This window comes from Mirounga leonina, unplaced genomic scaffold, assembly GCF_011800145.1.
Source record: "Mirounga leonina isolate KUSES-001 unplaced genomic scaffold, KU_Mleo_1.0 Mir_224, whole genome shotgun sequence".
NCBI lineage: Eukaryota > Metazoa > Chordata > Mammalia > Carnivora > Phocidae > Mirounga > Mirounga leonina.
Genome location: NW_023270615.1, coordinates 18,768,778 through 18,787,931, shown reverse-complemented (window position 1 = coordinate 18,787,931; position 19,154 = coordinate 18,768,778). Strand labels below are relative to the sequence as shown.

The following is a 19,154-nucleotide window of genomic DNA, read 5'->3' as shown; positions in this document are numbered from 1 at the left end:
CTCCTCTTCTCTACCTTCCTTCTTTCTCCCTGCACACCTTTGCAGGTGCCTCACGGTGCACTGCATCTTCCTGTGAGGGCCTGGCTTCCTTGTGAGGACCTTCTGCTTGGACTCCTCCCAGCCTGGCGTGGCCCCCAGTACAGCTGTTCGTTTAAAAGAATCACCTGATGAGCTTCCTGGTGCTTTCTAGCTACAGGGGACGGAGGTCGGATTCCGGCATGGGTCCCGCTGTGTAGACAGCCCCTGGTGATCACCTCACTCCCAGCATTGCATTCCGACAGCATGTTTACAAGCACAAACAGATTGTTTTAATCCAGCAGTAATAGGTCAAACTGCATAGGGTGGTAGCCTCTGATTTTTCCAGGCTTTTTATCCGTATCTCTCTCATTGATGAGATCACAACCTCAGCAGAAGTAATCACTGTGTGTTTTGTTTGCCACTTAATGATTTTAAAATATGCTGTGTTCCACATTTGGTCTTGGAGTTTTAGTCCGTCCGGGTTCCAGGAAAAAACGACATGAGGTTAGTAGTCCCTAAGGTGGCTTCTCACTGATTTCTGCCGAGAGAGGGTGGGAGGGCAAGGAGGAGGAGGAGACAAGGAAGGAGACCAGCTCCCCCGTCCACGTACCTCTTGAATGGAGTGGCGACTTGGGTGCACTTGGGTGCCTGGACACTGCCGACCAGAGAGGGGCAGGGTGGTTGGTAGTGTGCACAAGGTAGCCCGTTCCGCACGCGGTGACCCTGACGCTGTGTGCCACAGCGCTTCCCTGTGGCTTAACTGTGACGAGGAAGGCAGGCTGGCAGGCTGGCCAGCTGGCATAGAAGAATCTGGTTTGGCAGCTGTGGGACCCTTTGGTCCCGGCTGAGTGTGTGGAGTAGCTGAGCCATCGAGGGGCTCCACGTCTGCCTCCCTAGTGGTCAGTGCATAACCCAAGCCTGTGAGCGCTCTATGGAAGTAGGACAGGCCGCCAGGGAGCTGTGGCGGGGTGTGACCGACCCGTTCTGTCGTGTTCCCGGTCACACATGTGCGTCTGGACACGAAGTGAGGCACGTGGCGCTGTGAGGAGGGGTACAGACTCCTTGCCTGAGGATGTGTTCACACTCTTGAGTTACATGCGGACTTTTAATTTTTCCTTCTAGAAGAAACTTTTTTCCCTATTATCGTAGTAGTATCTTTAAACGTGAGAAATATTTAAAAGAAAATAAACAGTTGACCTTGAACAACACAGGTTTGAACTGCATTAGACGTGGATGTTTTTGAAAAACACAGGACAGTACTGTAAACGTATTTTCTCTTCCTTGTGATTCTCTTAATGACGTTTTCTTTTCTTTAGCTTACTGTACTGATAGGATATGGTATATAACACATATTACATGCAATATGCATGTTAACTGTTTATGCGATCAGTCAGGGTTCGGGTCAATAGTAGGCTGTTAGGAGTTGTTTTTGGGGGTTCAGAAGTTCCATGTGGAGTTTTGGCTCTCCGGGGGTCAGCACCCCAACCCCCTTGTCGCTCAAGGGTCACCTGTAATTGTCTGAAGTTGTACAAGAGAAAACCATGTTAAGCACTTAAATCTTTTTTTTTTTTTTAAAGATTTTATTTATTTATTTGAGAGAGAGAATGAGAGAGAGAGAGAGCACATGAGAGGGGGGAGGGTCAGAGGGAGAAGCAGACGCCCCGCTGAGCAGGGAGCCCGATGCGGACTCGATCCAGGGACTCCAGGATCATGACCTGAGCCGAAGGCAGTCGCTTAACCAGCTGAGCCACCCAGGCGCCCTAAGCACTTAAATCTTTTTTTAATGGTACATTGTGGGGATTGAGGGGATTCCCCTCAGTTTGAAGTTATGTATGGCTTTGTGTTTGAGTTTTTAAAACTTTTGGCATTTTTCCATGTCATCGAGTAATTTTTGAAAATCTGTTGTATTGAATCTTTATGGATATGTGTAATTTATGTAACTGTTCTTGGACAGGTAAGCCATGGTGAGCATGTAAGTTTTATTAAAAGAGCGGGCTGTGTTTCAATAATTTTATTTTTTGTTACTGGGCTCAGGTTTAATGAAATGGCAAAGTGGGAAAAGTTTTGAAGGATATGAGCTTTAGAATCTAAGTCCATTCAGATTTGAATGGATCAGTTTCCTTTTGCAGTGAATGCCCTGGTCACCCTGAGGTCACCCTGTGTCCTCACCCGCCCCCGTGTCATTTGCTGCCTCACGTTCCATGAATGTTTGTTGGCCCTGTGGACTTCCTGATGGATGTTTTGGAAGTTTGGTGCGTGGGCATGGTGAACAGTGCCGCCCCCCCCCCCCCCCCCCCCCCCGCAGGGGCGCTGCTGCCTCGGGTGGCAGGGGCACACATGTGCTGATGCAGAACTTGTCTGTCACGTACTGATCTTTCACAGGTTACGTGGTACGCCTGCTGTGTCCTCTTAGTGGGGCCGTGTAGAAACATCACACAGGTGTTTCTGCCAGGGGGTACTGCAGGCTCAGCTGACACTGTGGGTGGTTTCTCCTGTAAGGAGTGAAATTTGGTATTACGTATGTTTTTACTTTTTTTTTTTTGTAGAGAGAGCTGGAGGGAAGGGGGTGTGGCGGGAGGGGCAGAAGGAAAAGGAGATAGAGAATCCTAAGCAGGTTCCACCCCCAGTGCGGAGCCCAACGCGGGGCTCAATCTCACGACCCTGAGATCATGACCTGAGCCAAAACGAAGAGTCCGGATGCTCAATGGACTGAGTCACCCAGGCACCCCTGGAATTTTTAATTAGCATATATTTTGGAGATTTTACGAATGGCAAGGGAAGCTATATTTAAAATTTAAGTGATTACTTTCAATTTGAAATAGTAAGAAGATGCTGGTTTGCTTTTTAGGGTGAAGGGGTGGTGAGAAGCACGGACGCAGCGGAGACCATGACCGGCAGCGCTGCGGCTGATCCTGCCTCCTGTACCAGAGGTACGAGGAGCTGCCACAGCTTTAAGTTACCAGTGCCCTGTTTTCCAAGTTCACTTTTAGTTCAGTGCAACGGAAATGTTTTTGTTTTAAAGCCTTCTTTAAGACAGCTGATGGGTTGTGAACAAACTGATCTCACTGTGAGAGAAGCTGGGAGTAAGTACACAAGATCCCCCATCAGTGTGCAGGGAGTGTAAAGTAAGAGCAAAGAATTCTAAATGAAATGTGTCCAGTTTGTCCAGTTAAGGGAGAAATCTTATGAACTCAGAAATGATTGCTTTCTTAAGTATAGCCTACACCAGTGGTTCTCAAAAGTTTTAGGTATCAGGACCCCTTAACACCCTTTAAAAAGCCCCAGAGAGCTTCTATTTATTTGCATGATAGCGATTAGTACTTGTAATATCTAAAGTTAAAACTGAGAAATTCTAAAAATTACTTTGTAATTCTCATACAAGTAACAATGATAAACCCACTACCTGTTAACATAGCATGTATTTTTTTTAAGATTTGTTTATTTGAGAGAGAGGGAAAGAGAGGCAGAGGGAGAGAGAATCTCAAGCAGACTCCCTGCCGAGCGTGGAGCCCGACATGGGGCTCGATCCCCGGACCCTGAGACCGTGACCTGAGCTGAAGTCATGAGTCACACGCTCAACTGACTGAGCCACCCAGGTGCCCCAACATAGCATATTTTTATGAAAAATAACTTTCCAAAGTTAGATTGTAGTGAGGAGAGCAGCCTTGTTTTACATCTTTGCAACTCTTTACCGACCGGCTCAGTAGCGTGGTGGTTTCACTGTCCCGTGTCATGCAGCCTCCTGAAAACCTCGCTGGACACTCAGGACAGAGTGCAGGGAGGCTCAGCGCCCGCTCCTTCCGTCAGGAAAATGGTTTTGATGCTTCGGACCCTCAAAGGGTCTTGGGAGCTTCAGACCATTATTAGAGATCTGGCCTGACTGTCCCAGAAGTGACATCTTCAGAGAGAGTTCAGTAATTCTGCCTCTAATTTTTCGGAGTAGCTTGTCCTAACAAGACATTTTTACAGAAGTATTCCAGTTGTATTCACAAGTGTGTTTTCTTTTGCATTCTCACGTGTGGTAAATGTGTGGTTCAGTAAAAATCTTCACTTACGAGGCGACTTGAGTGGTGTGTCGGTCTGGTACAGAAGCAGCCTGTCTGGCCTGGGGGGGGATGCTGCCTGCGGTCAGCCCGGCTCCTCTTCTTGTGGGCGCCTAAGGAGTAATGTCGCTGTAGTTAGGCCTGAGATCTAAGAAGAAAGAAATTACCACTTGCTGTGGTAGCTGAGGTCCATGATTTTTGACTTACGGTGTTAATGGTACATAACAAGATGTGTTAGGGCCAAAATTTGATCTTTGCCCTATTACTTTTTGTGTGTTTGCCACTTGGATTTAATTGTGGATTATTATTTTTTAACTAAAACTATAATTCGTCTACCCACCTGCACCCCAAGTTAAAAATCCAGTTGCTAGGAAAATCACGCAGCCTACAAGTTAATTCTGCATGCGTGTTCCAAGAAGAAAGCTTAGCAAATGCTCTAGTTTCCAAGAGAATGTTTTGAGCACCAGTCTAAATTTAATTATGCTCTGAGTAATGACCTCATGTAATACATGTTTAGAATTTCTAAGTATTTTTATTTTACTGTTGAGATTGTTCAACAACTTTGGTTATCTTTGAGCAGAGTTATCTTGGACACCAATGGGTTATGTTGTTCGGCAGACATTATCTACAGAACAGTCAGCAGCCCCTAAAAACGTTACTTCCATGATAAACCTAGAGATGGTCGCTTCGTCAGCAGACTCTAAAAGCGTTAGTATGTCACCTCCTGAAGTTTTATCTTCGGATCCTTCCTACAAAGAGAAACACATCCACTCTGCTAAAAAGGTATGTGTCACATTTGGGTTATGTTGATCTTCTGTGCCACTGAATAGTCTTTTTATCTCGGATCCTAACAAAGTGTTTCATTCTGTACTGTAGTCGCTAATTTGAGTTGGTTGTATAGAACCTCAGTCAGGGAACACAAGTGGTAGCTTTTTGAGTAAGGGCCGATGTAGATTTTACACCCATGGTCTTAAAACATCTGTGAACCATTTTGAAGTCTTTAAAGAAGAAGTTCATGCTCTGGTGTATAAAGTCCTGCCTTTTTCCCCCCTCGTCTTTCATCTGTTGAATTTAAATTGCTTTTACCTACTAAGGTAAGGGCGGGAAGACAACTGAATTCCACCTTTTGTGGTCATCTGGTATATGTTACTGATTCTTAGTTGCAGCTTATCTTAAGATAGCATTTCAGAATCCATTTTTCCCTTTTAATTCAAATAATTTTAAGTTGTCATTTTCATCGGTCCCTAGATTTATTTCTCCACAAGCCTTTTTTATTGGTCTAAATTTTGTTCTTGATTTTCATTGTGTATTGATACATTATTTTAGGTGGAAATATGGCCACGTTTGTTGAGTGCAGTGATGCCCTTTTTGAGTAAGAGGACACTTTCTGTTACCCAGAGTGTCATAGACCACCCCCCACAAACGGAAGCTGTGTGTTGACGGTCTGTTGATGGAGGGAAGGTGTGCTGACAGTTACGGCGAGGTCAGACCTGTATGCTTGTCCTCACGGCTTTATGAACAATGTGAAGGACACCGGAGTTGCGGGCGAGTCCCCCTCTGAGTACACGTGGCGCTACCAGCTGTGGGCATGAGGGCCCAGGCGACACGGCAGGGCTCGGGCTGGGGCCGCCCCTTGGCTGCTGTCTCGCTGTCTGAACCAGAGTTCCTCATGCACAGTTAAGATTCTTAGAGATAATATTAACGTTTTTATTTTCTTAGAACCTTTTTTTTTTAAGGTTCCATTTATTTATTTATTTGAGAGAGAGACAGCGGGAGCTGGGAGCCCAACGCAGGGCTCAGTCCCAGGACCCTGGGATCATGACCTGAGCCGAAGGCAGACACTTAACCAACTGAGCCACCGAGGTGCCCCTAAAATTGGTTTTTAATTATAAGTGTAAGAAAAGTTTATTTTAGAAAAGTTCTAAGATAAAGACAAGAAAATCGCCTGTAGTCTCACAAGCCAGGGGACATGCTCTCCTTGTGTAATGGGGATGGTAGGATCACGATGGTTTTCCCCTCTGAAACTCTGTGTTGTGAGTTCTTATTACCGAAATAGCAAATGTAATACCACAAAGACCTACTCATGAAGGAGGTCATCTTCCCTTTGTTGCCCACCTCTCAGAAGCCTGCATTAACAACTGGGTATATATCTACCTCAGGGTCCTCAGAATGTCAACAAATAGAGGTTAGTTTTTTAAGTTTTTTTTTTTTTTCTTTTAAACAAAAATGAGACCATATTACACATCTCATCCTTCAAAGTTGCTTTTTCACTCATGGACAGGTCCTTTAGGTTAGGAGGTAAACATTCTTTCCAGTAGCCACTGGAGGGTAAGTCCCCGCTGGGGATAAAACAGAAAGGCCCTGCTCTCTTAGCGCCTCCATTCTGATAGACCAGCGTGGTGTAGACTGGTGGTGATTGGTGCTTCAGAGGGGACGGAGAGGGACAGGCTGCATGGAGGTGGGACTACCCTTGAACTGGAATGAGGGCACAGTCCTGGCCTGGATCCAAGTGTGGGTGCATATGCAGAGGCCCTGAGGCCAAGGTGCATTTCACCTGACTTGAGAGGGAGGATGGGAGCTGTGGGGTCACATTCAGCAGGTGTGGGATGGGCCCACACATTTGTCTGGTTTGAGGGCTCCACAGGGGTTTCAGATGTGTGATCAGGTTTAAGGACCACTGGGCCATGGTGTTAGAAATGGCTCACTCGGATTTATTTTTTTTACTTTATTTTTAAAGATTTTATTTATTAGAGGGAGGGAGTGCGCGCATGTGCGCACATAAGCAGGGGGAGCGGCAGGCAGGCAGAGAGAGAAGCAGACTTCCCTCTGAGCAGGGAGCCCGATGCAGGTCTCGATCTCAGGACTCTGGGATCATGACCTGAGCCGAAGGCAGACGCTTAACCAACTGAGCCACCCAGGCACCCCAACACACTTGGGTTTATGAAAAGACTTCAAGTTGGTATTAGAGACGTTAAAATAATATTCTCTGGTTTGGAGTAGGTATGTCCAAATCTACCAGTTTCAAAATAATTGGATACGACAGCTTTTTCAACAGATTTCTTTTCCTTGAGAAGTACTCTACTGAATGCTGGGTCTTTGGAAAATAGAGATGAGGAGCCAAACTCTGAACAAAGTTGCCATGTGGTTAAACAACTTGGTATCTCAGGTTTGCTCTGATTCATGGAAGTAAACATTCTATTGAATGTCTTAAAAACCCATGATTTTTGCTGTGTTTTTTGTTCTGTCAAGTCCAAAGCATCACAAGGTGGCGATCCTGAACAGAATGAAGCCTCAAGAAAGCATAAGAAAAAGAAAGAAAAGTCTAAATCAAAATATGAAGTCTTGACCGTTCAGGAACCACCAAGGATTGAAGTACATTTCTATTTATTACTCACCTTTTATGATACAATGAATGGGCCTGCCCTAATAGAAATACAGATTCATACGGGCTTCCTAAGTGAAAATCTCCAACATTCCCTTTGATAATCTTTGCCCAGTGCTAAAGAGAATAGCCGTCCCCCATACTCTTCGCTTTGGCGGCCCAGCTCAGTGGCTGAGTCCTAGTGGGCACCCGGCGAGCGGGTGTGTGCGTGAGTAGTCGAGAGGGGTACTTGTGTGGAGATCTAGTGGTGTGCATACTGTAGTGCTCATACTTACTCCTCAGTACCTTGTTCACCTGTTTTTCCTTGCTTTGGCATGCTGGCTTTTGCAGGGTCTCCTTTTCTATCCAGAAATGTGAATGTAATGTACCTCACTCTAGAGAGAAATTAGAATCCCATAGCTCCATCATGGGCCCTGGCCAGGAGAATTGCACAAACTTGCAGTAGCGCTCTGTGAACTGTTTTCTTGTGGTACCGCAAGATAGCCCCTGTCCTGCAAGGAGTTGCCCTGGGTTCAGACTCAATACCAGACTCAACAGCCTGGCTCCGGGTGCTCAGCTCTGCTGCGTGCCATCCGGCTTAGGGCCAAACCTGAGAGTGTCCCACAAACCTGAGGGCTCCCAGGGCTCTTGGCACACTCCCTGAGGACACTAGGGTTCCATGTGTGAAGGCCTACGATCCTGGCAGAACATTATGGTTTGGGCCAACAAGTAATTCATAGAGTTCTGCTCCCATATCCCACATAACTTCTCTGAGTCACCTAAAATGCTAAGAAAAGCACGTCAGATGTTTTTAAATGACTTCAACATCGTCATTAGAGGCCTGTTGCCCTATTTTGTATTTTATTTCTATTTTCTAGCCTGGGAGCAGCCCACGGGACAGGGTACTTCCATCACCTGAGTCTAGACTGACAATTACTCTGACGGAAACACAGTTGAAGGCTGGGTGCTTGAACACGTTTGTGCCCGGGGGTCCGGGGCATCTGCGTCCTCAGGGGCCCGCCCGCCTGCTCTCCAGGGCAGTGGGATTAGAACTGTGGTCTTTAAATCTGTTTCTAAGAGTAAAACAGTTTGGGGGCTGTTTTAGATCCCCTTCGAACTCTGTGGGAGCCTGTTACAGACAGAGAACACGGGCAAGGAACAGCTTGCACGTGGCACACTTGACTCTTGTGATCTGCGAAGAGCTAAAGGGTGTGTGGTTTACTTAGGATGCCGAGGAGTTCCCCAATCTGGCAGTTGCGTCTGAAAGAAGAGACAGAGTAGCATCTCCGAACTTTCAGTCCCAGCAGCAGCCGCAGGTAATTTTTAGATTGACCCTGTTGTTGCTTTAGGCCTAACTTTTCTTGCTCAACTAAACTCTCGAGAAAAACTCTTTTCCAGACTTCTTTATGTACCAAGAAAGGTGGTTTGGGTTTGATTTCTTCCTTTACTGGAGAATCACATGCAGGGTGTCGGCCTACAGTTGCTGTAGGCGCACGCGTCTGTCACCTTCGTGAGAAGACCGCTGGTAGCTACCATGCTACGTCAGAAAGCGGGGGAGCACGGGCTGCTGGGGGTCTTGGACGCAAAGCTAAAAGGTTGCCTGTGTATTCGGGAAACAGGAGTTTCTTTGTGAGGCAGCAGTGTCTGACAAAACAAAATAAGGAGACCCCCCCCCGCCCCCCACCGCAGATTCAACTCTAAGCGGTCAGTGCAAGGTGAAGAGAGGACTCTCCTTGAGCCCCCTGCCCCGCTGTGGATTCGTCATCCAGGTGGAGAACTTGCACACTTGGTCCCATTTCTTCACTGGTCTCCAGCATCCTCACTGCCATTTTGCCTTCTCAAGTGGGGGCATTATTTTCACATCTGTGAGAAGTAAAATTCTAAACGTTGTGCAGATTCACTGGAATTCCCGTGGTATAGTGTGGTCCTCTTCCGTCCCTGGCGTGGAGTCTCTGTAGCTGCTGCGTGGCACTCTGGGCTCGCCCGTTGACGGGGCCCTCGGCCGGGCCGGAGGGCAGGGTGGATGTGCTGAGCGCACGCGTGCGGCAGCTTGCCTTGGCAGCTTTTCACACGGCCTCAGGCCCCAGAAAACAGCTCTTTGAAGTAGAGCACGCTTCGTGCCTAATTTCATACCTGCTGCGTGCATTTTGGACTTGTGTAAATTCTTGGTCGTATCCCCATGATTCCATGGCATTCGATCGGCTCCTCCAGGCAGTTGGAGGCTGTGTGGTACCGAGGAGACAGTAACACCGATCGGTTAGCCTCACGCACGGACTCCTGTTGCCAAAGGCTCCGCACAAGTCCTGGTTTCTTCCCTGCAGGTGTGTGCTCTTCTTCACAGTGCAGATGCAGACAGACAGAAACCCAGGGCTAGGAGAGAAGGAGGAGATAAAGAACCACGGCAGTCACATTGGAAGATAATGTGGGATTATCTGGGTTTTTCTTTAATTTTTTAAAGATTTTTTTTTAATGGTCACTATAAATAGATTTCATTTTATCTTTTATATGGCTTTTTGTCATAAAACAAAAAGCACACTTGTAAAATATCCTATCCTAAGAAAACTTCTGATTTTTTAATTATTTAGAATAATTTTAAAAATAGTGGAAAGAAGAGCCAGATTCCAGTACAGTTGGATTTGGGAGGAATGCTGGCAGCCCTGGAGAAGAAGCAGCACTCACAGAGTGCAACGCCGTCCTCCAGACCTGTGGTGGTCTCAGGTAAGAGCGGCTCTTTGTCTCTGGGGAAATGGGTGAGAGTCTCTTCCAGATAGGCTGCTCTGTGACTGTCTTACTTTTAATCAGAACAGCATGGTACTGGGATATAATGGAATAGGTTGGGAGTCCAGAAATAAACCCACATATCTCTGGCCAGTGAATTTTTGACCAAAATATGTTCATTAAGAGAACAAGGAGCGGTTTTGAAAAATGGTGCTGGGACAGCTGGATTTCCATGTGCCAGGGAAAGCTGGGCTCCTGCCACACACTGTATGCGTGGTTAAAGTGGAACAGTGACCTAAATATAAACACTAAGCCCAAAAAACCCTTAGAAAAAAACAAAGGTGGGGCGCCTGGGTGACTCAGTCGGTTAAGTGTCTGGCTCTTGGTTTCAGCTCAGGTCGTGATCTCAGGTGGGGCTCCATGCTCAGTGGGGAGTCTGCTTGAGATTCTCTCTCCGAAAAAAAGAAAGAAAAAAAACAAAGGTAAATTTCATGACTTAGGATTAGGCAGTGAATTTTTAGCTAGGACACCAAAAGCACAGGCCACAAAAGCAAAAATAAATAGGATTTCATCAAAAACAAGAACTTTTGTGTACCAGAGGACATTATCAAGAAAATGAAAAGATAATTTACTTACGGAAGGCGAGAAAATGTTTGCAAATCATGTATCTGATAAGGATTTGATGTCCAGAGATCTGCGAACTCCTCCTACAGCTCAACAATAAACACCCACTGAAAAATAGGCAAAGGACTTGACATTGCTCCACAAGAAGATACACACATGGCCAGTAACACATGGAAAGATGCTCAACATCATTAGTCCCTAGACGAATATGAGCCAGCACCACAGGGAGATAGTTCTTCATACCTGCCATGGTAGCTGTGGTCCGAAACATGGAAAATAACAGGTGTTGGCAAGGATTTGGAGAAAGTGGAGACCACTGGGAAACGGGAGAGGGTGAGACCACTGTGGGAGGCAGTCTGGCAGCTCCTCAGAACGCTATGTAGGGGGTTGCCGTGTGCCCGGCAATTCCCTACTCCATGTGCACCCAGACACTTGCAGGCCAGCGCTCATAGCAGCATTATTCCAAATAGTTAAAAGTGGAGACGCCTCCAAATGTATATCAGCACAAATGGGTAAACAGAGTGTGGTCCAGCCGTACAGTGGACTGGTACTCAGCCTTAAAAGGAAGGAAGTTCTGCCACCTGCCGTGACATGCGGAAACGTGAAAACTAATTCTGCTAATGAAATCAGCCAGCACAAAAGGGCCCATGCTACATGAGAGATCTAGAATAGACAAGTCACAGAAAGGGCTAGAGGGTACCTGGGGTTGAGGGTATGGGGAGTTACTGATTCGTGGGGACAGACTTTTAGTTTGGGGCACGAAAAATTTTGGGGAATAGGTGGGGGTGATGGTTGCACAACATTGTGAATGTAATTGATGCCCCTGAATTGTGCGCTTAGGAATACTTAAAATACTAATTATTGTAAGTTACTTAAATACGATGAGTTTAAGAAAGGGCAGTTAAGTGTTGTAACACTTATGTGGTCATGAGCCTAAAATATTTACTCCCTGGTCCTTTAGGAAAAGCTGGCTGGCCCTGATCTGTCCACCCATCGGTATTTTATTTTTTGGGGGCGGGGCATTTCAGGGTTGCAGACCTTGGCTGATGTCACCTCTCAGTGCTGCAGCGCGTGTGACATTGACTAGCATTTATGGTTCTTGTCTTTGGAGGTGAAGCATGCGTATGGTGAAACGCACAGATCTTAGGGATGCCCTTTGCAGAGTATCCCAGCCTCCGTCAGCACCCTTGGAAGCTCCCTTGGCCCCGCCCAGCAGGTTCCTGCTGGGCCCCAGGCAGCCCCGTGCCTGTTCTTTGTCACAGATTTCCTTTTCCCTGTTGTAGAGCTTCACAGAAATGGGATCCTGCAGTGTATGCTCCTTCGTGTAAGGCTTCCTTCACTCATCAGGGTGTTTTTGAGATTTACTCCTGTTTGTGTGTGTGTGTGTGTGTGTGTGTGTAGTTCCTTTTTGTTTTTTGTTTTTATTTATTTATTTTTTTAAAGATTTTGTTAGAGAGGGGCGCCTGGGTGGCTCAGTTGGTTGGGCGACTGCCTTCGGCTCAGGTCATGATCCTGGAGTCCCGGGATCGAGTCCCGCATCGGGCTCCCTGCTCGGCAGGGAGTCTGCTTCTCCCTCTGACCCTCCTCCCTCTCATGCTCTCTGTCTCTCATTCTCTCTCTCGCAAATAAATAAAATCTTAAAAAAAAAAAAATAAAAAAAAAAGATTTTGTCAGAGAGCATACGCACGCACGCACAAGCAGGGGAAGGGGCAGAGGGAGAAGCAGGCTTCTCTGCTTGAGCAGGGAGCCCAGTCATGACCTGAGTGGAAGGCAGACACTTCACTGGTGCCCCGCTTTTTTGTTTTTTATTCAGGTGAAATTCAAGTAACATAAAACTACTGATTTTAAGGTGTATAATGCAGTGGTGTGGAGTTCATCCACAGTGTTGTGTAGTCTCGTTTTTCTGGTTCCACACTTTTTCATCCTGCGAAAAGGAGACCCCTGCCCACTAAGCTCCCCATTTCCCCAGCCCCTAGCAGCCCCCAGTGTGCATTTTCTCTGTGGATTTTCCTGTTCTGACGTGTTACGTAAATGGAATGGTACAATTTGTGACCTTTTGTGTCAGTCTCTTTCTTTTTTTTTTAAAGATTTTATTTATTTATTAGAGAGAGAGCACAAGCAGGGAGAGGGACAGGGGGAGTGGCAGAGGGAGAGAGAGAAGCAGGATCCCCAGTGAGCAGAGAGCCTGATGCGGGGCTCGATCCCAGGACCCCGGGATCATGACCTGAGCCGAAGGCAGACGCTTAACCGACTGAGCCCCCCAGGCGCCCCGTGTCGGTCTCTTTTCACTTGGGAGAGTGTCTTGGACTTTCGTCCGTGTTCCTGCGTCAGCATTTGGCTAGTTTTTGTGGCTGAATCCTATTCCTTCAGCCACGGTTTGTTTGCCCATTCATCCCCTGACGGACATTTAGGTTGTCTCCACCTTTGGCTGTTGTGAATAGTACCTTGGTGCTGTTCAGGTACCGGTGTTTGAGTATCTGTTCTTGATTCCCGTGGGAGGGAACTGCTGGGCCACGTGGTGGGGTATGTTTACTTTATAAATCTGCCAGACCTTTTCCCATACCGCGTGTGTGCTGTCTTACGCTCACCAGTAGTGTGTGGACTCTGCTGCTTCCACATCCTCACCAGCATTTGGTCATGTCCGTGTCACTTGTAGCCTTTCTCGGGGACCGGGCTGGAGGTGGCATATTTTTGAAGCTGAAAATTCGGAATGCCGTGGGTCATTTTTGTACGGGCTGCTGGATGGTATGCAGCGAGCATTCCTGAATAGCACTCTCATGGCTGCCGTACGAGGAAGCTTACGTGGCACTTTGAGAGTGGCGTCACCCCCAGCCCAGCACACAGCCTTACAGTTCTGAATGCAGTTAATTGAGCTGAAACACAGCGGCTGAGGCAGCAGCAAACAGCGTGTCCCTCGTGCCTCTGTTTCTCCCCGACGCTGCGTTCCCAGGCGCCGTGTGGGAGCGTGCCGAGAGCGCGGGCTCTGGGCCTGTCTCGGACTTTGGTCAGGTGCAGTGAAATCCCTGGGGCTGGGGCCAAGGTTGGGGAAGGGGTGTTTTTAGCAAGCACACGGGAGGATTTGTTGTTCCGTCCTCTTTTTTTTACTTTTCGTTATGGGAAATAACCAAAGGTAGAGAGTGCAGTGAGGCCTGTCACACGAGTGTTTCCCAGCTCCCGTGGTTGTCAGCATTGTGCCGCTCTGGTTGTGTCTGTGACCCAACTTTTAAGTTTTCTGAAGTGCTTCTAAGCACCTGGTAGACGTTACATCATTTCCTGTGTAAGTACGTCCGTTGGCATGTCTGACTGGCAGTGGCTGTGTGTTTCCACGGACCACCCGGCCATCCTCCGACGGTGTTAGTGCTTGTTTCTCACTAGGGTCTACTCTCCAGTCTGTATTTAAATTTCCTTGGTTGTCTCAGTGATGTCGGTAATTTTATTGGTAGCAGGATCCACAGTTGGGGTACATTGCGAGTCTGAGTGACTAGTAGACACACCAAGGCTTGGGACCACTGCCCCTTTGGGTAGTCTTCCCTGCGCATTGCTTTTCTCAGCTCATTTGGGAAAGGCCTCTAGGGCTTTGATTGTAGACAAGTGTTGTTTTCAGACTAGTGCAGGTGCTTTGGTAGGAGGTGATAATTTATGGGTTACCGATGGGCAGAGTCAGCTTTTCCTCGGCAGTTAGTTTTGGGCTTGTTCTGTATTTTTTGCTGAGGTGGTGAGTCAGGTGTGGCCACAAGAGGAGATAGAAGAGAGGCTCAGGAAAACGCAGTTTATAATAGTCCCAGGTTCTAAAGACAGGAGGCACGGCCACCTGGGCAAGCACCAGCGTAGATGGCAGGCAGAGGACAGAAGCAAAGGGAGGCTTTAGGCTGGAGCCTTTGTTGGGGTTTCCATGGGCAGGAAAGGGTGCACTGTTTAGGACTGGTCAGTTTGAATAATTGCGATGAGCCCTGCGCTAGAGGTATCCCTGGTTGCCCCGCCCCTGGCCCTGGGATGATTAAGGGATGTTGCCTGCTGGCTGCACAGGCCAGAGGAGGTCTGGATCTGGGTGGACTAGTTTGCTATCAGCCATGTTCCAGGCTGGACCCTTTGGTATCTCTAAGAGTCAGCGGGCCCAGGAGGGGCACTCTCCTTAGCTGTGAAAGCCTTTAAGATGTCAAAACATCATGATAAACAGAAAATACACAAACATAATGCAGGGCTTCAGTCATGGGTCACAGCAGAAGTTACTTTAGCCTTATGTTTTTCAGAGCAGGTATTTGAGTAACCTGCATCAGCCTCAGAGAAATCGGGAAGACTTTCAGCCACCCCTCTGATTCTGCAGAATGTAGCTTCCTGGGGAGCCTGCAGGGGGCTGTGTAAGCTGTTGACTGAGCTTTCTAGACCTTCAGTCAAAGGGGAAAGCACGAAGGCAGAGGAAAAGACCTCTGAGGGGTACGAGATGGCTCTTTTGGCACTAGGTTCAAGTTGGACCTTTTAGATGGAATTGTGTGTGAAATAAACAGTTGAGCAAGGAGTGGGAAATCAGAAGAGATTTTTTTTTTTTTTAAAGAAGCATCTTGTATTTTGGTTTGTAGAACCCATAGAGGTGGAGGAGTAATAGAAACTTTAAAATTGGCTAGTCAGAAACCAAGAAGATAATTCTGTAATCACATGTGACTAAAAATACATAATACAGATGGTCAAATCGTTCTAAAATATTTTTAAGAGGCAAATTTTATGTTTCCTGGCCCAGGTCACATTTTTAAGTAGTTTCAGGTTGAATTGTGAGGCTGGGATTTTGATAATATCGAAATGATATTTTGGCCAGAATCCCAGGAATGCCTAAATCCCGATGTGCCCATCTCCTTCCCTTTTGACATTACTAATGGAACCATCTTTACCAGGAAAAGTAAAAACCAGTGAAGAGGAATTCAGGGTTTCTCTTTATCTTTAGCTGAGTCAGTGCCAAGTACCCCTCTGCAGAGCTTTCTGGCGAGAACACAACTTAACTCAAAGGGCTTTGGGCTTGAGTCTATTCTGGACCCCAAATCAGGTCTGCCCACCTGGCTGCCAGGATGATGAGGAGAAGATACGTGCTTTTACTGGCAGCAGAGGGAGGAGTAGCTGGGGTTCCTTAGCAGACAGTGCCTTGAAATCTACGGTGTGTTTCTTTTAGACACATATAGTCACATTTTTCTTTCTTACCCAGTCAGACAGTCTCTGCCTCTTGAGTGGGGTGTTTCCTTCATTCACATTTAATGTAATTGTTACTGTGGTTGGATTTACATCTGCTGTTTTGCATGTTTTTTAATTCTGTCATGTCTTCCTTGTTCCTCTTTAATTGTCTTTTATGTTAAGTAAATAATTTTTTAATATATATATATTTATTTTTAGAAGCAGGAAGGGATGGGGCGGGGGGAGAGAGAGAGAGAATCTTAAGCAGGCTTCACGCCTGGGGCTGGATCCCACGACCCTGAGATCAGGACCTGAGCTGAAATCAACAGTATGACTCTTAACCGACTGAGTACCAAGGCGCCCCAAGTAAATATTTTTAGAGTACCATTTTGATTCCTTTATTAAAATTTTTAATTTTCTTAAAAATAGGAAGGTAAGTGGTTGCTCATGAATAAGGAAAGTGATTGCTCCAGGAACCACAGTATACGTATGAGTGTCTGCACTGGAGAAACTTTACTCCAGTGTAACCCTTCTCTCCCTCTCTGTCTGGGCTGCCGTTGTCTGCGTCACACCTGCATACGTTATAAACAAAACGGTACGGTGTTGGAAGGACTTCTCTCTGCAGTCATGTCTTTTGAAGAAACTAAGACAAGGAACGAGAAGAAAATGTGTGTTTGCCAGCTTTATATTCACAGTTGTCCATGTTCTGTATTTATTCCTCTGGAGTTCGTTACCGTCCGGTGGCACTTCCGTCAGCATCTCTTCCGAAGGCCTTCCTCTCATATCATACAGGGGTTTGCTAAGCAGCAGATTCTCTCATGCTTTGTTTGTCTAGGAACGTCTTTAGTTTGCATGTAGTTTTGGAAAGATAGTTTTGCTGGATATAGAATTGCTGCTTGGCGATTTTTTTCTCTCTCAGGGCAGGCGTACCTTGGAGATATCATGAGTGTGGTTCCAGACCACTGCAATAAAGTGGATATTGCAGTAAAGCAAGTCAAGATTAATTTTTGTTTTCCAGGGCATATAAAAGTCATGCTTACACTGAACTGTAGTCTGTTAAGTGCAACAGTGTTACGTCTAAAAATCAGTGTACATGTCTTTTTAGTATTTATTTATTTTAGTATTTATTTATTTATTACTCTCAGAATGAGAGTGAGAGAGGCAGGCAGAGGGAGAAGCAGACTCCCCGCTGAGCAGGGAGCCCGATGAGGGACTAAATCCCAGGACTCCAGGCTCATGACCTGAGCTGAAGGCAGATGCTTAACTGACTGAGCCACCCAGTCGTCCCAACAATGTACATATCTTAATTAAAAAATACTTAAAAAAAATGCTAACCATCATCTGAGCTTTCAGGAGCCATAATATTTTTGCTGGTGGAGGGTCTTGTCTGATGTTTCAGGCTGCTGACCCATCAGGGTGGTGGCGGCTGTGGCCATTTCTGAAAGTAAGACAACCCTGATGTTTGCCGCATGGATTGACCCTTCTTTCAGGAACAATTTCTCTGTAGCATGTGATGCTGTTTGGTAGCATTTTACCCACAGTAGGACTTCTTTCAAAACTGGAGTCCAGGGACGCCTGGGTGGCTCAGTCAGTTAAGCATCTGCCTTTGGCTCAGGTCATGATCTCAGAGTCCTGGGATTGAGTCCCATGTCGGGCTCCTCCCTGCTCAGCAGGGTGTCTGCTTGTCCCTCTCCCTCTGCTCCCCTCCACCGCTGCCCTGCTCGCACTCTCTCTCTCTCAAAAAAAATAAAGTCTTAAAAAAAAAACTGGAGTCCCTCCTCCAACTCTGCCTCTGCTTTACAACTGGGTTCACGTGATATTCTAGATCCTTTGTTGTCATTTCAACAGTCTTCACAGCATCTTTACCAGGTGTAGGTTCCATCTCGAGAATCCCCTTTTTTGCTCATCCATAAGAAGCAACTCCTCATCTGTCCAAATTTTATCATGAGATGTGGCAGTTCACTCCCATCTTCAGGCCACACTTCTGATCCTGGTTGTCTTGCCGTTTCTCCCACATCCACAGTGACTTCCTCCACTGAAGTCTTGAACCCCTCAAAGCCACCCATGAGCGCTGGAATCAACTTCTTCCAAACTCCTGTTCATTCACTTCCCGTGAATCATGCATGTTAATGGCATCTAGGATGGTGAATCCTTTCCAGGATGTTTTCGATGGACTCTGCCCAGAGCCATCAGAGGAATCACTATCTGTGGCAGCCATAGTCTTACTAAAGGTATTTCTTAAAGACTTGAGAGTTGAAAGTCAGAATTACCCCTGGATCCATGGGCTGCAGGATGGATGTGTGGTAGCAGGCATGAAAGCAACATTAATCTTGTCCATCTCCATCAGAACTCCTGGCTGACCAGGTGCACTGTCAGTGAGCAGTTATATTTTGAGCGGAATCTTTTTTTTTTTTGAGCCATAGGTCTCAGTTTTAAGTGGGCTTAAAATAGTCAGTGAACCATGTTGTAAACAGATGTGCCGGCCCCAGGCTTTCTTCTTCCATTTAAAGATCACAGGCAAAGTAGATGTAGTATAATTATTTTTTTTTTCTAAATTCCAGTGTATTTAACATACAGTGTTATATTAGTTTCAGGTGTATGGTATAGAAATTCAGCAATTCTGTACATTACTCAGTGCTCATCACGGTAAGTGTACTCTTAAACCCCATCACCCATTTCACCCATTACCCTGCCCACCTCCCCTCTGGTAACCATCAGTTTGTTTTGTATAATTAAGAGTTTGTGTGGTTTTTTTTCTTTGTTTCTTAAATTTCACATGAGTGAAATCATGTTATTTGTTTTTCTCTGACTTATTTTGCTTATCAGTATACTCTCTAGATCCATCCTGTTGTTGCAAATGGCAAGATTTCCTTTTTTTTCTTTTTACAGTTAAGTAATATTCCACTGAATATATGTATTTATACCACTTCTTTATTCATATATCAGTGGACACTTGGGTTGCTTCCGTAATTTGGCTATTGCAAATAATGCTGCAGTAAACATAGTGGTGCATATATCTTTTTTGAATTAGTGTTTTTGTATTCTTTCAGTAAATACCCAGTAGTGGAATTACTGGATCATAGGGTGGTTCTATTTCTAACTTTCTGAGAAGCCTCCATCCAGGTTTCCACGGTGGCTGCACCAGCTTGCATTCCCACCAGCGGTGCATGAGGGCTCCCTTTCTCCATATCCTCGTCAACACTTGTTCCTTGTGTTTTTGATTTAAGCCATTC

General features: G+C 46.2%; 1 protein-coding gene across 5 annotated transcripts in view; it reads left to right on the top strand.

Moving 5' to 3' along the window:
* SECISBP2 (SECIS binding protein 2) overlaps window positions 1–19,154 on the top strand; it is a 48,018-nt gene that overhangs the window by 8,390 nt on the left and 20,474 nt on the right. For 2 of the 5 annotated variants that reach the window (XM_035029196.1, XM_035029198.1), the window contains exons 6-10: window positions 2,867–2,948; window positions 4,642–4,844; window positions 7,311–7,433; window positions 8,649–8,738; window positions 10,008–10,140. In XM_035029196.1, coding sequence (XP_034885087.1) covers window positions 2,867–2,948; window positions 4,642–4,844; window positions 7,311–7,433; window positions 8,649–8,738; window positions 10,008–10,140 — 631 coding nt within the window. The remainder of the gene's footprint in view (window positions 1–2,866; window positions 2,949–4,641; window positions 4,845–7,310; window positions 7,434–8,648; window positions 8,739–10,007; window positions 10,141–19,154) is intronic. The other 3 variants (XM_035029199.1, XM_035029201.1, XM_035029200.1) reach the window with 2 other exon arrangements.